We start from the raw sequence: 19,771 nt of genomic DNA, 5'->3' as shown, positions 1-19,771 counted from the left end.
TGTGGATTTATTTTAAGTGTAAATACTGGATATGACAATTTTGATACAAATCCAGAGGGTTAATCCACCCATGTTAACGTACTGTGAGTCTGATATAAATATTTGCGTTATTATTTTTTATTTAAATAAATTTTGCTGTTATTGCCATATTATCAATATTAAATATAGCAACATGAATTCGGTAACCTTTACTTTAAAAGATAAAGGGAAGATGGTCTGATATTTGGCTTATCAGACAGTTCATACTTACATTAAACTTGTAATAACGAAAATGTATGTGTCCGACAACATAATTTTTTATCTATCGGAAAGATATAATAACCGGCCCATATGAGATATGTTTTGGAAAATGTTCAAATGTGTATGGCTCACAGTGAATCGAAGTGTTCCACTTTCTACTGATAAACATATTGGAATGTACAAGATTTAAAAAAATCAAACACATATTTACAATTCTATCGGAATAATTGTAAAAGTTTAACCAGGTGGTATGTTAACAGATATATTATGATACAGAAGTTTGATGTTCAGCATGTTGTGGGGGATACACCAGATCTTTTTTAATAAAAAATATTAAGATATGTGAAATTTGAAGAAAATCGGGTGTTCAATTTGTATTTATGATCGTTTTTATTATTAAAATTTTTGACCTGTTTTTGGCCCGTTGATACCAGAAGAGGTGATCCGATATATTTCAATTTCATACCAGATCTTATGTTCGTAACAATATTGAACTGCTCGAAGACAATCAGGCCCTAATTGCAAATTTTATAAGAATTATAATTATTCAAAATTTTGAGCATTTGAGGGGGAGGTACTTGATGGAGTGAACCAAAATTTGACATAATTTATACTTGTAAATCCATTATACATACACAAATCAGAGATGGGAACCTGTTTTCTATGCAGAGAAATTTGACATGTTAAAATACAGAAAATGCGGTGATGGATGTGCTTATTTGAAATGACTTTACCTTCATAATTTTACTTAGAATCAAGTATAGAGACAATTGATGTTTAAAAATACACATTGGTGACCTTCAGCAAGTAAAGTAATGCATCTCCCAATGATTATCATGAGCAAGTAAAATCTAATTTTTTTTTGCTATAGCACGTTTAGATAGAATCCATTTAGATAAAATCCACACACATTCCAAATGTCGATTCCATAATGTATACGTCACGTAATTCGTATTCATAAATCCACAATAAATTTCGTCGATACAGTTGGAACAATAATTGCAAACCTTAACGAATGACAGACAAAAAGAAATAACAGGCTCAAAAATAACGAATAGAATTCTATCGCATTGTCTTAGCCAAAAAGATGAATTCATTATTCAAATAATTGAGGAGACGAAACAGTTATTAAGAAAACACAAAAAAGAAAGCTGATAAAGGAAATAAAACAATGGTTATGTACAGAGACACTTACACACATTGTAGGAAACCCTTTTAGCGAACAAAACAACATACATAATATTAAGTATGGAACCCACACAAAAGTTACAAAGAACAAATAACAAAATAATCATGGAATTACACAAACAGACTTACATAACTGCCCAAAAAAAATTAGAGAAATACTTAAACACATTATAGTTGATAAATATAGTATAAAGAACTCGAAGGAATTGAAGAAAAAACAAGATGAGATAAATGTGGAAGACGACGACATCTTGGTTTCATTCGACGTTGGTTCACTATTTACAAAAATACCAACCCATCTAACTATTAATAACATAATGAAGCAATAGAAATGTCTCCGAAAATATACAACAATTCCAAAATCACAATTCCTTAAAGTTTTACAATTTTATACCCCACAATTGCTGAGATTGTTTAAGACACCCTTTTGACGCAAGTAATAAAAGATAACATATTATTTTACACACTCTAACAAACCAAGGCTGTCAATATGTTTCTTAAAATTTCACAAGTCATTTCATAAAAATATTTAATTTTTTATATTATTTTAATCCTGAATATTGTTATCTTAAATATGATTTTAAAATTTTAATTTATATAAATTAGACACTCATTTACAACAAAAAATAACAACAACACTAATAAAAAACGTTGTTTTTATAAAAACAATTTAGGAATTAAGCCTAACTATGCAGCAACGAAATACTACGGTATCCCGAAGAAACATACCATCAATGTTTTGTTTTACAAGAACTTTTATCGAAAGCTGATAAAAATACGGTGCTGCATCAAACTAGGGAGTAAAAGTGCGTCAACAAATATTATTTGACGGCAAATACAAAAACAGCTGATTTTGGAAAAAAAAATTATTTGCCAGGAAACAAAAATTTGTCCAGTGTGTCCATAATGTGAACACACATGATCAATTATTTCCCTCATTTTTGGTGAAACATTTATTTGACGTTGCAAATGTTTTGTAAGGTGAAACAAGGAAAAATATCGGTTTAAAACATTGCATCGCAGCATTTTTCTTTAAGAACAGAAGCATTTGTAGCATGATGTTTAATGAATATAATGACAAACGAATGCAATAACTAGTTTTGTTTGTTTGGTATTTTTGAATTAATTAGGAGTAGGAGGTCAAGATTTCTTCTCAAAATAAAATTCTATATATATATATATATATATATATATATATATATATATATATATATATATATATATATATATATATATATATATATATATATATATATATTTTATTTATGCATCTCTTTTACTCTCTCTCTCTATATTTCTCTAGGCCAAATAAACTTATGTTTCGTCACAGTTCCATCAAAGAATTTCGTTACGAAAATTTGTTCCACGAATGTGAACATAGGTCAAACATGTTTTTCCATATCACTATTTGACACTGTTTGGTGACTGTTTCAACAAACAAAATCTGTCAAATATTTGACTGTAATGTGAACATCGAATCAACTCTGTATGAATTTTACATTTGTTCAGTCAAATATGGGAAAACAAATTTCGATCAAATAGTTGCCCAGTGTGACCGTGCCTTAACTAGTGCGTTTACATAAAATTTAATCCGGATTAACCCACATTATCAGGATTTATTACGTAATCCGGAGTCGCTGATAGTTTCGCAAAATATGAAACAATAACAAAAAAAAACTTTAAATTTTATTTGTTCATGACAATACATTGGAATACGCATTATTAATTGAAGAAAGCCATCACTGTGAATAAACAATTATTTTCCAACAACAATTGTATCTATATTAGGTTTTTTTAATTAATTGTTGGCTGTTTTTTGATTCTCTTTTGGTTGTGTATGTACACATAAACAAACATCTTCTGAACAGCATTTATATCCTCCTAACGGTGTACCACGGCTGGGACAATGAACTGTCAAACCAATTTTGAATGCATATCATAACAATCTCTGATTGGCGTCGTATAAGAAAATGTATAAAAATCCACTTATTTTGAAAAAAAAATTAAAAAATTGACATATCAATGTTCCCAAGCGTTGGTGCATCTACCTGTATTCTTCTACCATGAGTGTACCTAATCACTCAAAATTAACCCACTGGATCTAATAAAGGGCTACACAGACTTGAATTGGAAGACGATTTGCTACAGATAGGCCCGTTCTTATATCTTTTTTATAGTCCCCTTTTGTTATACCCTCATTAAGAAAAGTAAAGGATAAAGTTCACACTATCGCGTATTCATTATTGCATCTATCCGTTAAAATAAATGCATTTTTGCAGAGATATGATAAGTTTTTGTAAAAGTAATTGGTAATCACTGCATGTTTTCGCAATGACATCTTCGTTTTAGTTTAAAAAAAACAAACGAGACGCGTTTGTAATTAATTTTGTGAAATAAATCTAAATCATTTGCGTTATCCATTTTTTATTTTAATTAATGTTGCTTTTACTCTCACATTATTAATATAAAATATGGCAACATGAATTCAGTAAAATTTTCGTTAAAAGATTAAGGGAAGATAGTCTGACCTTTTGCATGTTTTTTTTTTTCTTTATTATGTTATCTCCAAACTGGAAGTCTTGGCTCCAGCAACAAGTCAGGGGTTTAGCACCATCACTAATTAATAGACACCGTCTATTAGGTTTCGCAAACTTGAACAAATCGACGTACAGTTTGGAGTTCAATATTAGCTTTCTCACAGAAATCGAGTAGTGTTTTAAGACTGCCAAACCCATACTTGACCACAAAGTCTTCAAAAGTGAAGACTTCGTTTAATTCGGGAAAAGGCTTCCTCGTATTATTGTACTTAGAAAAGTTAAAAATTATGTGTGAAGCCGATACTTCTATTAAACAATCATCGCAAAGACTATATGCAACCACTTTCATTTTTGCCAAAGTGGCTTTACAAAAGCAATGTCCACTTAAAATTAAAAAAAATCTTATAATTGACTGGGTTCATTGAAATTTTATTGAGCCAAAGCTTTCTGGACGTTTCAGGAAAAATTTTGTAATAGGCAGAATTTCGGCCACGTGCCAGACTTGCGTACTCTTGTGACCATTCTTCCCAAAGAGACCTAGATATTTTATAAATAGCATCGTGTAAGGGATAATTAATATCCAATAGTAAATCACTCAAAGAAGCGTTTTAGCAGCATTATCCGCAATGTTGTTAGATTTGATATTAGAATGACCTGGGACAAAATGGATTTTATCCACTTTCTTTATGAAAGTGTCAATGATATAGTTTTTGTGCTTTTTGTTTGAAATGGCATGTAGACCACTGAAACTGTCCGTAAGTATTGCTATTTTAGCAATGTTATGTTCTTGAGCATAACATGCTACCTGGTAAAAAGCTATTAACTCTGCTGACATTGACGACAACTTATAATGCATGAAAAGGATTTAGTGATATTATTGTTGGTGTGATAGAAAGCAGCCCCAGAAAAATGATCGGTGACTGATCCGTCATTGAAAAATATTGTTACGTTCTTGGATTTTACTTAATCCCGTGTAGACGTTGTTTTATTTCCCAATACAGCTCGTACCAAATAAAACGCGGGTTCTTTCGGATTACGATTATTACAATGATTTTATTCACACAACTTTACTTTGCACTTTACTTTACTCGACGGTTTCAATTCGCGATCTGATTCACAACTGACTAACTGCCTTTCCATTTCCCCTATTTATATGAGCCTCGCCTGTCGCTACAGAAGTTTCTAGACGATCTGGTAACGCCTAGATTACGAACAATCTACCAATGCAACGAACACATACAACTTACATTGAGTGAACAATAACAACAACACATACACAGGCGAGGGGGTAACAAAGAAAGAGGAATTAAGCGATCATCAATGATGACGTTTAACAAGAATTGTACGTCAGCAACAAAATAGAAAATGAAAGAGGAAATGGAAGGATGTAGAAAAATCTATACAGTAGTTGTTGTTGTGAAGTTATTCAAATAAACTGCGTAGTAGAAATTTACGTTACAATTCAAATTCTTAAATTAACGGAATTCATCTAAATTAACTTAAATCTAAAGTTATATTCGTAACATTGCCCCCCGCTTAAGCCTGTTCGTCCCGAATAGGCACAGTTCCCGTTCCGTAGGGGGTCAGCCGCTCCAAATGTACAACTTTCATCTTCGACCTGGGACTGTCGCTCCTCTGGATGCGATAAACGACGTCATTTATTTTCGTGACAATCTTGTAGGGTCCTTCCCAGTGCGTTTGTAATTTGGGGCATAGTCCTTTCTTTCGTTGTGGGTTGAACAATAGTACCAGATGCCCTTCTTGAAACCCATCGGTATTTGCCGCTCGATCGTACCTTGCCTTCATGCGGTTGCTAACCATTTTTATTCGATGTCGGACTGCATCGTGGACTTTACTAAAAGAGTTTTGACTGTCTTCATTTAATTCATTTCCGAACAGAACTTTGGCTGGGGTCCGGGATGTGGAATCATGAATGGCCGATCTATAAGCCAGTAAAAACTTGGGAATATGCTCATCCCAGTCTCGTTGGCCACTGTCCACCACTTTCCGTAGATGTTCTTCCAGGGTGCGATTGAATCTTTCCACCATGCCATCTGATTGTGGATGTAGGGGCGTCGTTCTGGTTTTCTTGATTCCGTAGGAGTCACACATTTCCTTGAAGATCGCTGATTCAAAATTCCTCCCTTGATCGGAATGAACCTCAGATGGAACACCATAGCGACAAATTCAATTTCTGCTGAACACATCCACAATTGTCCTGGCTTCTTGATTTGGGATAGCATAAACCTCTGGCCATTTACTGAAGTAATCCATGACCACTAAGACATACCGGTTCCCAGAGTCGCTTGTTGGGAACGGTCCAGCTACATCCATTGCGATTCTTTCAAAAGGGGCTCCTGAATTATACTGCTGCATGTAGCCTCGACTCTTCCGTGTTGGACCTTTAGCTCTTATGCACCTTTCACAATTGGCGATCCAGTCGGCAATGGATTTTTGACAGCCGACCCAGTAGAATCTCTGCTTTACCTTTTCAGCGGTTTTTGCTATGCCAAGATGTCCTCCACTTGGCCCATCGTGAAACTCCGACAAGACATCTCTTATTTTGGAGTCTGGGACGACGATCAAGTTCCGGTGAGATTTACCGTCCTCACTTTCCCATTTGCGATATAGGCAACCATCTATTATAAGTAGACTGTCCCACTGGGCCCAATAGGATTTTAAAAGAGGGCTTTCGGAGGTAATTTCTTTGCGACTAGGTCGTTTGCCCGTTTCTATGGCCGAAATTACTTTGCCCAGAATGGGATCTCTTCGTTGTTCCGTCGACCAATCTTCACCCGACTCAAATTGCAATAGTCGGACATCAACGATATTCTCTTTATTCTCAGCCTTTGAGCAGTGCTTGCATTCTACTTTGCATGGCCGACGAGACAGGGCATCAGCATTACCGTGTTTTCCGCCTTTTCTGTGCTCGATTCTGAAGTCATAACTCTGGAGCCTCTCGATCCAACGGGCTAGTTGACCTTCCGGATTCTTAAACTGCAGCAACCATTGGAGAGCAGCGTGGTCGGTCCTCAGCAGGAAATGCTGGCCATATAGGTATTTGTGGAAGTGTTTAACGCACTCAAGGACAGCAAGCAGCTCTCTCCTCGTCACACAGTAATTCCTCTCAGGTTTCGACAATGTCCGGCTGTAGTACCCGATGACTTTTTCCTGTCCGACGATTTCCTGGGAAAGGACGCCACCGATGCCGCACGCACTTGCGTCTGTGTCCAGGACAAACTTGCCGCCAGGTATAGGGTATGCCAAAATGGGGGCTCTGCATAGCATGTCTTTGAGCTTTCTGAATGCCTCCTCCTGGTCGTTGCCCCACTGAAACCTCTGGCCTTTTTGCGTCAAACGGTGTAAACAGGCGGCGATGTTGGCAAAATTTTGGACAAATCGACGGTAGTATGTGCAGAGACCCAGAAAGCTTCGCAGCTCATGGAGATTTCGGGGCTGCGGCCAATCTCTGACGGCTTGAATTTTCTCCTTATCCGTCGATATGCCCTCCGGCGTCACGTGGTGCCCCAGGAACTTCACCTCTCGTTGGAAGAGACTGCACTTCTTTGGGTTCAGCTTGAGGCCTGAAGACGAAAGCTGCTGTAGAACATCCTTTAAGTTCTTGATGTGTTAGTCGAAGTTGCGTCCCATGACTATGATGTCATCCAGGTATATGAGGCACGACTTCCACTGCAGCCCTTTTAACACACGCTCCATCAGCCTTTCAAATGTAGCCGGGGCGTTGCAGAGTCCGAATGGCATGACATTGAACTGCCAGAGACCCCCATTTCCTTATCTTTCTCGGCGATCTCTACTTGCCAGTACCCACTCTGCAGGTCGAGGGTGGAGAACCATGACGTCACGGCTAATGTGTCCAATGTGTCGTCGATTCTTGGGAGCGGATAGCTGTCTTTCTTGGTGACATCATTCAACTTTCTGTAGTCCACACAAAATCGGGTGCTTCCGTCTTTCTTCTTGACCAAGACCACTGGGGAGCACCATGGACTTGACGATGGTTCTATTACACCACTCTTTTCCATTTCACTTATCAGCTTCTGAACCTCGTCTCTTTTTGCCAGGGGAACACTTCTTGGAGGCTGTTTAATGGGTCTCGCGTCTGCTGTATTGATTTCATGCTTCACCACTGATGTTCTTCCTTGGTGCTCTTTTGTCAACGCAAAGGTAGAGGCATATTTCCATAATAGCTGCTTAGCCTTGTTCCTCTCGGAAGGTGATAATTGGTGTGTCCACTCTTTTATGTAGCCGTCGAGGTGCTTCTTCTCCATGGCAGCTGGCTTTTCGGTGCTAGTTTCCAAATTAACTACAGCTTCAGCTGGTGTGCATTGTCCAACATCGGAAAATTGGCAAATTTGCTCTTGCTTGTTTGACAGGTTCAAAACTCTAACAGGAATTAATCCGTCCTTGTTGCTTTTCACCAGGGCATTCGCTATTAGGATGTTACTGTTTCTGTTTTCTGCTGGTTCCACCACCCACAACTTCTCGGCTCCACAATCTCCATTCATTGGTACCCATATTATTGCTTCGGCACAGGGCGGTATTATCTCTGGATGGTCCGTGGTCAGACGTCTAATGGGTGTACTTTCATCGTAGCCCACGTTTAACGGAATTTCGACGTTAGACCAGGTCATCACACGTTCTTTCATATCCAGATTGATACCAAAGGCAATCATAAAATCTGCGCCTATTATCACTTCGTCTACGATATCGGCAACTATAAACTCGTAATTCTCCGATTTATTGGCAATAGTTAGTCTCAGGGTAATCTTGCCGTGTACTGCCGCGGGCTCCCCCGTTGCTGTGCGCAGTCTGACTCCATTAAGTTGCGTTATTTTTCCCTTTACCAGATCTGATCTTACGATGGACTTTGATGCGCCAGTATCTAACGTCAGAACTCGCTTATCACCATTGATGTACCCAGTTGTTGTTAGGTTGTGACTTTCCTGTTGTACTATTGCTATGGAGATTGTGGGGCCATCGTCGATGGGAGCCAGTTCATGCCCCGCTGGACTGGCTCGATTTAGTTTAACTGTGACTCATTGGTGGACTGTTGGGCCATTCTTCTACCATCTTTCGTTGGAGGTGGTGACGATGACCTGGATCGTTTGCGCTTAGCTCTGCATTCGCGCGCAATATGACCTGCTTTATCGCAGTTGTAGCATCTAACCCTGGGCTTAGTCATCCCAACTAACTTTGTCTCTTCTACTACCCGCCTCATGGCGTCTTCGATCGAGTTAACGAGAGATTTGGGTTCGCAACCTTCGGTCTCCAGTTGGCGAATCTTGTGGGTCTGGGGCTTAACAACTATTCGTGCCGTCTCTTGGGCAAGGGCAAACGACACAGTTTCGGAAAATGATGCTTTTGGTGACGCATATGTTGCATACTTAATCTCAGGGTCACGTATGCCATTCACAAAGGTTTCGATTTTCATACGGTCCAGCAATGGGTGATCCTCTCCTGGATACGTCATTAGCACCAAAAGTTCCACCTCAGCTGCAAAGTCTTGTAACGTCTCGTTTGCCCTCTGTACTCTTCCCCTTAATTCCATAAGGTAGATGTTTCGTTTATGTTCGCCACCGTACTTACGTTCCAGTGCAGCAATAACATCTTCATAGTTGTTTCTAGAAGCGACAGGAATACTCTGTATAACATCAGCAGCACTGCCCTTCAATGTCAGAAGTAGTGCAACCGCTTTGTCGCTGTCGTTCCACGAATTTCTAGAAGCCACTGTCTCGAACTGTAACTTGAAAACATTGAATGACGTAGAGCCGTCGAATACAGGAGGTTTGATTTTTAGTGTGTTATCAGGAACTCGCACCGGACCACCTTTGATTTCCAGTTCCGAAATTTTCTTCTCCAGATTTGTAACCCTATGGTCGTGGGACAGAAATTTCTCGTCAACCGACTGCACTTTCTTATCCAACTCTTTTATTTGGACCTCCACGGTTTCCACTCTCCTTCCAATAACTTCTGCAATGTACTCGAGTTTCTCGTTCGTTATTCTTGAATTTTCTTCGAACCTTCTGAAATTTTCCTCAAACATTTTGGCTAGCATTTCTCTGAAATCGTCACCCCTGGCAGCTACTGACGAGACTTCCCCACCGTTGGATTCGCCCATTTCCGATAAATCCACTTCATCCTTACTGTCAAACTCATATGTATCGATGTTCATACCACGGCGCTCGAACTCATCCAACAGACGTTTTTGTAGTTCAGCCTTGTTGCCAGTAGAGGACAATTCCAATTTATTAAGTTCCTTCTTCAAGTCTTCCACTCGTAGATCCTTAAACTTCATCGTAGTATTATCGTAATCTCACTTCCGACACCAATTGTTACGTTCTTGGATTTTACTTAATCCCGTGTAGACGTTGTTTTATTTCCCAATACAGCTCGTACCAAATAAAACGCGGGTTCTTTCGGATTACGATTATTACAATGATTTTATTCACACAACTTTACTTTGCACTTTACTTTACTCGACGGTTTCAATTCGCGATCTGATTCACAACTGACTAACTGCCTTTCCATTTCCCCTATTTATATGAGCCTCGCCTGTCGCTACAGAAGTTTCTAGACGATCTGGTAACGCCTAGATTACGAACAATCTACCAATGCAACGAACACATACAACTTACATTGAGTGAACAATAACAACAACACATACACAGGCGAGGGGGTAACAAAGAAAGAGGAATTAAGCGATCATCAATGATGACGTTTAACAAGAATTGTACGTCAGCAACAAAATAGAAAATGAAAGAGGAAATGGAAGGATGTAGAAAAATCTATACAGTAGTTGTTGTTGTGAAGTTATTCAAATAAACTGCGTAGTAGAAATTTACGTTACAATTCAAATTCTTAAATTAACGGAATTCATCTAAATTAACTTAAATCTAAAGTTATATTCGTAACAATATATTCAAACCTTCATTTTGGAGTTTATAGATCAGTTGTTGTATATCTTGACTCGCCTCATTATTGCTGCTTACGATATTGTTAAAAAAAAGTCTCCATATGTTTTTATGACCTTCGTCGATTCACTGACAGAGTTTGTTGGGTTTATGTTTAAAAGAGTGTTTTTAAATTTCCTCCAAACATAGGCGTAACTGGTGTTAATTTGGTCATTTTGATTCACAAGGCTTGCTCCAGGTAAATTCAAATCTAAATCGAGACCACAGTCAATTGATAAATAATTGGAACTAGAGTAGATTTAATTAAACCCAAACTGTTCTGTACACACACTTAAAGCTTTTGTTCAGACGTTTTTATTGAATTGGAAATGGCTGAGGCATCATATTCAATTTTTGGTCTTACAAATGCTTTATAAAAATGCAAAGCTTTTGAAGGTTTTACACCGAATTTGCAACAGCTTAATATTTTGAGGAATGAACAATTGCGAGTTATTGATGAAGTTGCAGAATCGATATGAATCTTTGCGGACCCGCTTAATGAGAGATGAACACCCAAAAATTTCATGTTTTTTTCTGATTTAATTTTTTGTAGTTGATCGTGATGTTCAGATCTTGTCATCTTTTGCTGAAATTAATGACGCTAATTTTCTCCATGTTGAAATTTAATTTTTTTCCACATCGTGTAATTCCTGTATTTTGTTTGCAAGGATTTTTTTGTACTTTTTAAATCTTTGTCGTGACACAGTAACAGAAAATCATCTGCAATGATTTGATGATCGGCTATAGAAAACATTTTTGCGAAGTAACTTCATGCATAATGATGTTCACTTACCTTGCATGAATGCGTAAGACCTTCTGGGGATTGCGTTATCTTCATTTAAAAAGTGTTGAATAATTGGTTTTAGGGCGCTCTCCAAATTTTTTTGTCCAGTGCAAATTAATGCTACTGGTCTGTAATTTTTTACATAAGACAAATCTTTGTTCCTTTTTGGTACAGGGCCCACCTCGACACACATCTCCACTGGCCCGGGAATTCACCTTTGGTCCACATGTTTGAAAGAGCGTTGAAAACTTTGGACTTCCCGCAGTTATTAAGGCTATCAATCATTTTGTAGGAAATGTCGTCTGCACGTTCCGCAGAGTCTGGATTTCTAGAGCTAAGGAATTTTTCCATATCATTAGTATCTAAAACTGGTTTCAGGCCCTGAAGTATTTCCAAGATTACTGGAATTGGTGGGTTTCCTATAGAAGAGGAATTGTTCTATAATTTAAATATTCTTCTTTCTGCTTCTCACTCTAAAGGTAAGGTCACATTGGGCAAATATTTGACGAAAAATGTGAAATATTTCTTTGTCACAATCTGACCACCAAATATTATTTGACGGTAAATACAAAAACAGCTGATTTTGGGAAAACAAAATTATTTGCCGGAAAACAAAAATTTGACCAATGTGTCCATAATGTGAACATATATGATCAATTATTTTCCTATTTTTTGGTCAAACATTTATTTGACGATGGAAATGTTTTGTAAGGTCAAACAAGGGAAAATATCAGTTTAAAACATTGGGCAGCATTTTGCTTTAAGAACAGGAGCATTTGTAGCATGATTTTTAATGAATAGAAAAACAAACGAATGCAATAAGTGGCTTTGTTTATTTGATATTTTTGAATTAACTGAATTTGAATGTTTAGTAAAAAATGTTTATATTTGGTCTGTTCCAGAACTGCGAGAATATATGTAAGTGTTTTTACTACGATAACCGATTTTCCCTTTATTATATCGAAGAAAATTGCGAAACTAGTAGATTCTTGCAGGTTCTGGAACAGGATATGGGTAGATGCATCAACGCTTGAAACAATGATATGTCAAAAATTTTGAAATGTTTTGACAAAAATAGTAGATTTTTATGTTTTCCTATACAGCGAAAAATCGGAGTTTGCAATGATATATATTTTTCAACAATTTTTACAAATTTCAATAATATTTCATTCATTATTTTCAATTCCAAAATTGTTTTGACAGTTCATTGTCCCAGCAGCTATGTCGATGTGACTACCTGTATTCTTCTATCATGATACAAACAAAAATGCAAAAAAAAATTGTTCTGACAAGGAATGTATTCCACAACAGCTGTTCTATTGCTTCCCTTCTCCAAATAAGTTATACCCGAAACTACATTTTCTTTATGTCTCTCTTTCACTCTCTCTGTCTATTTCTCTCGGCCAAATAAACTTATGTTTCCTCACAGTTTGATCAAACAATTCAATGGGAAAATATATTTTACGAATGTGAACATGTGTCAAACATGTTTTCCCATAGCACTGTTTGACGCTGTTTGGTGACTGTTTGAACAAACAAAATCTGTCAAATATTTGACTGTAATGTGAACATCGAATCAACTCTGTATGAATTTCACATTTGTTCAGTCAAATATGGGAAAACAAATTTCGATCAAATATTTGCCAGTGTGACCGTACCTTAAGAGTTGTTTGGTGGTTTCTCCTTCTGATACTTCTTGACGTTCCTTAAAGCTGCCCACATTTGACGTGAGTTACTAGTTTCTGAAAGATTCTTGATGAAATTGTTGAAGTTGTTTTTTTTTTGTCTTTTTTGTAATCAATTCATACATTTAAGAACAGAAGCATTTGTAGCATGATGTTTAATGAAGATAATGACAAACGAATGCAATAACTAGTTTTGTTTGTTTGGTATTTTTGAATTAATTAGGAGTAGGAGGTCAAGATTTCTTCTCAACAATATATATATATATATATATATATATATATATATATATATATATATATATATATATATATATATATATATATATATATATATATATATATATATATATATATATATATATATATATATATGTGTATATATATATTTTATTTATGCATCTCTTTTACTCTCTCTCTCTCTCTCTCTCTATATTTCTCTAGGCATTTTTGAATTAATTAGGAGTAGGAGGTCAAGATTTCTTCTCAAAATAAAATATTTTATATATATAAGTTAACACCAGACATATTCAAATTCAACATTAGCAACCCAAAGAATTCATCAACCAAAGTATAAGCGTGTCATTTTGCTGACACTGCAGTTCCCACCGAAACACTGACAACAACATCCAACAGGCAGACAGCAACATTCCATCGCCAACACGAGCAGGTGTCCAGTATCATCTGGGTGCATGAATCCAAAGTATAAGTTAGGGTAGTTTTATTTCATTATTCACTTTTTAGTCCGGAACCTTAACCAATAAAGACGTGATTGCTTGCAGTAAGCAGCAATCACAAATTTTTAAAAAAATAAATAAATTAACATTGAATTAATTGGCGCCCGAGAGCAGGGACCTGTTTTTAAACAGGTACTCGAAACCCGAAGAAAGGATTTCCGACAAAAGTCAAGCCTTCAGGTGGCGCCCCAGTAACTTAATTGTGAAAAGGACGTAACGTTATGTTACAGCCCCTAAAGCCCGCGACGCGGATCACTAGATTACGGTAGTTTACAAATAAAAATTTAAAAAAAAAAGTGAAAGTAAAATAAAAACATTGATACAAGAATTGTGAAAAATGAAAAACTATTAAAGAAAATAAAAAAACTCCTGAAAAATTAAAAAACAAAGTAAATTAAATTAAATAAAAAGTGAGAATTTTAAAAAAAAATAAAAAAAAGTATCAAAATAAAGGAAATTAAAATGATAATTACAAAATGAAAACTTAAAAAAAAAACTTGTGAAAACTTAAATGCAAAGTAAATTAAATGAAGTGAGAAATAAAAGAGAAACAATTGTGAGAAATTATAAAAAAAAAAAAAAAAAGAGATAAAAAATAAAGCAATTTAAATAAGTTTGAATGAATATAAATAAAAATAAAGTTAAGACAGAAATAAAAATTTTAAAAAAAGTGAAAGTAAAATAAAAACATTGATACAAGAATTGTGAAAAATGAGAAACTATTAAAGAAAATAAAAAAAACTCCTGAAAAATTAAAAAACAAAGTAAATTAAATTAAATAAAAAGTGAGAATTTAAAAAAAAAAAATAAAAAAGTATCAAAATAAAGGAAATTAAAATGATAATTACAAAATGAAAACTTAAAAAAAAAAAAAAAAAAAAAAAAAACTTGTGAAAACTTAAATGCAAAGTAAATTAAATGAAGTGAGAAATAAAAGAGAAACAATTGTGAGAAAATAAAAAAAAAAAGGAGATAAAAAATAAAGCAATTTAAATAAGTTTGAATGAATATAAATAAAAATAAAGTTAAGACAGAAATAAAAATTAAAATAAAAAAATTGTTTGAACAATATTAAATATTTTAACAATTTATAAATAAAAGTGAAAAAAATCGGACACAACAAAACTTTGAAAACTTTGAAAGGACTAAGAAAAACGATCATCTCATCTCATCTCATCTCATCTGTACTAGAAGGATGCTACTCCAGACTCTAATGATGCTGCTATTGTAAGAATAACTTTAAGAATTCAAATTAAGAACAAATTTAGTTCCTAACATTTTATAGTTATAGTTATTTGTTACCTATGAAATATTTTTTTGTTCCCAATACTGATAAATAACGTAACTTTGATAGCTCCACCTTTCCTTTTGATAAAGAGAAAAAATGTTAGAATCAGTGGATGATATTGCCGCAAAATTAAATAGAATTACGATAAATCCATCTTCAAATAACATGGAGACTCAAACAAGGGCAAACACCCTTACATCAGGTAGTTCAGCACTCACGGACAGACAAAGAAATGAAATCACACGAATGATTACAAACCTTTTGGCCGGACGAGACGAAACGTTTGACGATGGTAGTGACATACCGGTAGGAACAGTCTCCTCGAGACTGGAGGAACTGGACAAAGTTCCAGATATAGTGAAATCCTTGAGGGAATTTTCGGGAAAACCCGGAGAATTCAGCTCTTGGAGGAAATCAGTCGAAAGGGTGATTGATTTATACTCATCACTTCGTGGTACCGGGAAATACTACGCAATTTTGCATACAATTCGTACGAAAATTATAGGTGAGGCCGATACTGCTTTGGAATCCTATAGGACTCCATTGGATTGGGCCAAAATACGCAAATGCCTGATGGTGCACTACGCGGATAAACGAGATATAGGTACACTAGAGTACCAAATGAATGTTTTGTGTCAGGGGCACAGAGGTGTCACAGAGTTCTATCAGGACGTCTATCAAACACTATCTCTAATTTTGGATAAGGTTTCCTGCCTGGAATTGGACGACGGTAGTCTCAGAGCCATGACGAATACATATCGAGAGAAGGCACTTGATACCTTCATAAGAGGCCTGAACGGCGACCTTCCTAGGCTGCTCAGTGTCAAGGGTCCTACATCTCTACCAGAGGCTCTACATCTTTGTTTGAAGCTAGACAATATGGCATTTCGGAGAGATTATGCCCAGAAGGGAGGCCATAGACAGGAACCATTGAGGATGTCAACTGGTTCGAAATTTTACCCAGAATTGGCAAATATTCCGACTCATAGGCCTAGAGTATCCCCAGCTTTTCCATTTCCGAACAATTTGAATATGCAGAATCAGCGTCCTCAGTTTGGGGGACAACCATTTGCTCATCGTCCTCAGCAATTCTTTCAACGAAATCAGATGGGAGGACACCAAATCACTCGTCCTTATACGGGAACCCAGAATTTTCCTCAGAACCAATTTAGGCAATTTCCCTCACAATTTTACAATAACCAGAGTAAGCCAGAACCCATGGATATTGACAGGTCAATACAAGTAAGACCCCAACAGAACCAGAATTTTAAAAGACCTGCCCAGTTTTCGGTACAGACTCCTATGAATAAGATTCAGCGTAATTTTCATGTAAACGTGGATAATCAATACCCAGATATTGAGAACCAATCCCCAAATATCGACGATTACCGAGACAACAGTGACTATCAGCCAGTAGACGAAAATGACACAGGGAATTACGGACAACAGGATATAATACCGGACGATTACCAGGAACGTAACCCCGATGACATTCCAGCCAACTTCATAGATATGAATTTTTAGATTAAACTGTTCCTCGTTGCCATACTTTCAAGTCAAAACGAGGGACGGGAAGACATTAGACTTTTTATTGGATACAGGAAGCAGTAAAAATTATATAAGACCAACTTTGGTCCTGAGACCCAAGTTGAATGACAATAGGTTTAGCGTAAAATCTGTAGGCGGCGATGTGGAAGTTTCACACCACACTCTTCTTAACATGTTCGGCGTCAATGACGTCCCACTAAAATTCTTCCTTCTACCTGGTTTGGTATCTTTCGACGGGATTTTGGGGAATGACAGCTTGAAGGAATTATCGGCAGTAATTCATACTTCCGAAGATTATTTCCAAGTAAGAGGTGGCAAGAAAATTGCCATTAGACAGAGAATATCCCAGAATGTTAATAGTCTGGAGCTGGAGGCTGATCATCTATCATTAAGTCAGAGGAGTTCTCTCAATAATATTGCAAGGCAGCACCGGAACCTGTTCTCAGATCCGGATGAGAGATTAACATACACCTCTGTTGTGGTTGGAGAAATCCGAACTGAAAACGAATCTCCAATCTATACGCGAAGTTATCCTTACCCAATGGCATTAAAAGATGTCGTGGAGGAAGAGATTCGTCGTCTCCTTCGGGATGGCATCATAAGACCATCCAGATCCCCGTACAACTCCCCTATTTGGGTAGTGCCCAAAAAGGAGGACAGTTCTGGTCGAAAAAAATATCGTTTGGTCGTTGACTTTAGAAAGCTCAACGCCGTCACCATACCGGATAAATATCCGATTCCCGAGGTGACGGAAGTCCTATCTAACCTAGGGGGAAATCAATATTTTACGGTCATTGATCTTAAAAGCGGTTTCCATCAAATACCCCTACGGGAGGAGGATAGACAGAAAACCGCATTCTCAATCAACAATGGCAAGTACGAGTTCACGAGACTGCCATTTGGCCTGAGGAACGCGCCAGCAATATTTCAGCGAACGCTGGACGATATACTCAGAGAATTGATTGGAAAAATCTGTTTTGTTTACATCGATGATATTATCATCTTTGGCAAGGACGAGAAGTCACACGCCGAGAACATAAAGAAAGTTTTCCAAACACTAGAGTCCGCTAATATGAAGATCCAGTTGGACAAGTGTTCATTCTTTAAACAAGAAGTGGAATTTTTGGGATTTATTGTGTCAAGGGATGGTATAAAAACCAACCCAAAGAAAGTGGAAGCCATTCTTAATTTCCCGATTCCTAAGACACTTAAGGAACTTCGTTCTTTCCTTGGCCTCTCGGGCTACTATCGAAGGTTCGTAAGGGGATATGCCGATGTAGCAAAGCCGCTAACATCGCTCCTCAGAGGGGAGGAAGGCAGAATTCCAAAGACAGCTTCCAGTCAAATTCCGGTGACATTAGATGTTTCCGCCGTAGAAGCTTTCAACGAGCTAAGAAATGCATTGGTTTCAAACGATGTGATACTTGCGTATCCAGATTTCAGAGAAGATTTTGACCTAACGACGGATGCCTCCAGTGTCGCTCTTGGAGCAGTGTTGAGTCAAAAGGGAAGACCAATTGCATTCATTTCAAGAACTCTGGATGAAACAGAGGAGCATTACGCCACAAATGAGAGGGAAATGTTGGCCATCATATGGGCCCTCACTACCTTGAGGAATTATCTATACGGATCGAAGAAAGTTATAATTTATACCGACCACCAACCCCTCACTTACGCCATTAGTAACAAAAATAGCAATGTGAAGATGAAACGCTGGAAATGTACTCTGGAGGAATATAATTACGAATTGCGGTACAAACCCGGAAGACAGAATGTCGTAGCAGATGCTCTGTCTAGAACGGTACAGAAGGACAATAATGCTATTACTCCGATTAATTCACTGACTCCCACACAGCATAGTGCGGAGAGCTCACCAGAGACCCTTATACCCAGTGTTGAGTCACCCATTAATGTTTTCAAGAACCAGCTTCTCATAAGTGTGGATGACACATCAACGTACCAGTTCAATGTTGTTTTCCCAAGCATCCACCGTCACACAATTACTGAACCACATTATGACGAACGAAAACTTCAAACAATCTTGAAGAGGTATTTGAACCCGTCTGTAATTAACGGAATCAAGGCACCCGAACAAATAATGGGAAAAATTCAGAACATTTATCCACTCCATTTTAGCCAGTACAAATGCAGGTTTACTCAGAAGGTAGTAGAAGATATATTATCAGAAAATGACCAGGAAAGAATAATTATTGATACCCACAATAGAGCCCATAGGAACGACAGAGAGAACAAAACACAGATTTTGGAAAATTATTATTTTCCGGGGATGTCGGGAAAAATAAAGCGAATTATAAAACTGTGCACGACGTGTAAGAAAAACAAATACGAGAGACATCCCAATGAACCTTACCTTTGTGAGACGCCTATTCCAAATTACCCAGGTCATACTATTCATATTGATATATTCTCTACAGATAGGAAATTAGTTCTGACCTCCATTGACAAATTCTCAAAGTACGTTAAAGTGAAAATACTAGACGGAAGATCTACTGAGGCTATTAGAAGACCACTGAGGGAATTATTATTCTCTTACGGAGTTCCGAAGAATGTGGTAATGGACAACGAACCGTCTTTAAATTCCAGTTCGATATTATTCATGATGAAGGACGAATTAGGAATAAATATTTTTACGACCCCATCCTACAGGAGCGAGGCTAACGGACAGATAGAACGCTTTCATTCTACCCTCGCTGAGATAATGAGATGTTTGAAAGGTGATGGAACATCCAGGAATTTTGAGGAATTACTGGAGAGGGCTGTTAATGAATACAATCACTC

The 19,771-nt window shown here is 36.9% G+C and overlaps 1 protein-coding gene across 1 annotated transcript; it reads right to left on the bottom strand.

The window, feature by feature from the left end:
• Window positions 1–748: 748 nt before the first annotated feature.
• Window positions 749–12,611, bottom strand: LOC131807099 (uncharacterized). Its single transcript, XM_059132109.1, has 3 exons — window positions 11,727–12,611; window positions 9,176–11,653; window positions 749–755 (listed from the first exon to the last, which is right to left on the bottom strand). Exons 2-3 carry the CDS (start codon window positions 10,276–10,278, stop codon window positions 749–751), a joined length of 1,110 nt encoding a protein of 369 aa, XP_058988092.1. The 5' UTR covers window positions 10,279–11,653; window positions 11,727–12,611.
• Between the last annotated feature and the right edge of the window lie 7,160 nt (window positions 12,612–19,771).

The sequence above is a fragment of the Musca domestica genome, unplaced genomic scaffold (assembly GCF_030504385.1).
Source record: "Musca domestica strain aabys unplaced genomic scaffold, Musca_domestica.polishedcontigs.V.1.1 11, whole genome shotgun sequence".
NCBI classification, from domain to species: Eukaryota; Metazoa; Arthropoda; class Insecta; order Diptera; family Muscidae; genus Musca; species Musca domestica.
This window is presented reverse-complemented; position numbering and strand designations above follow the sequence as displayed.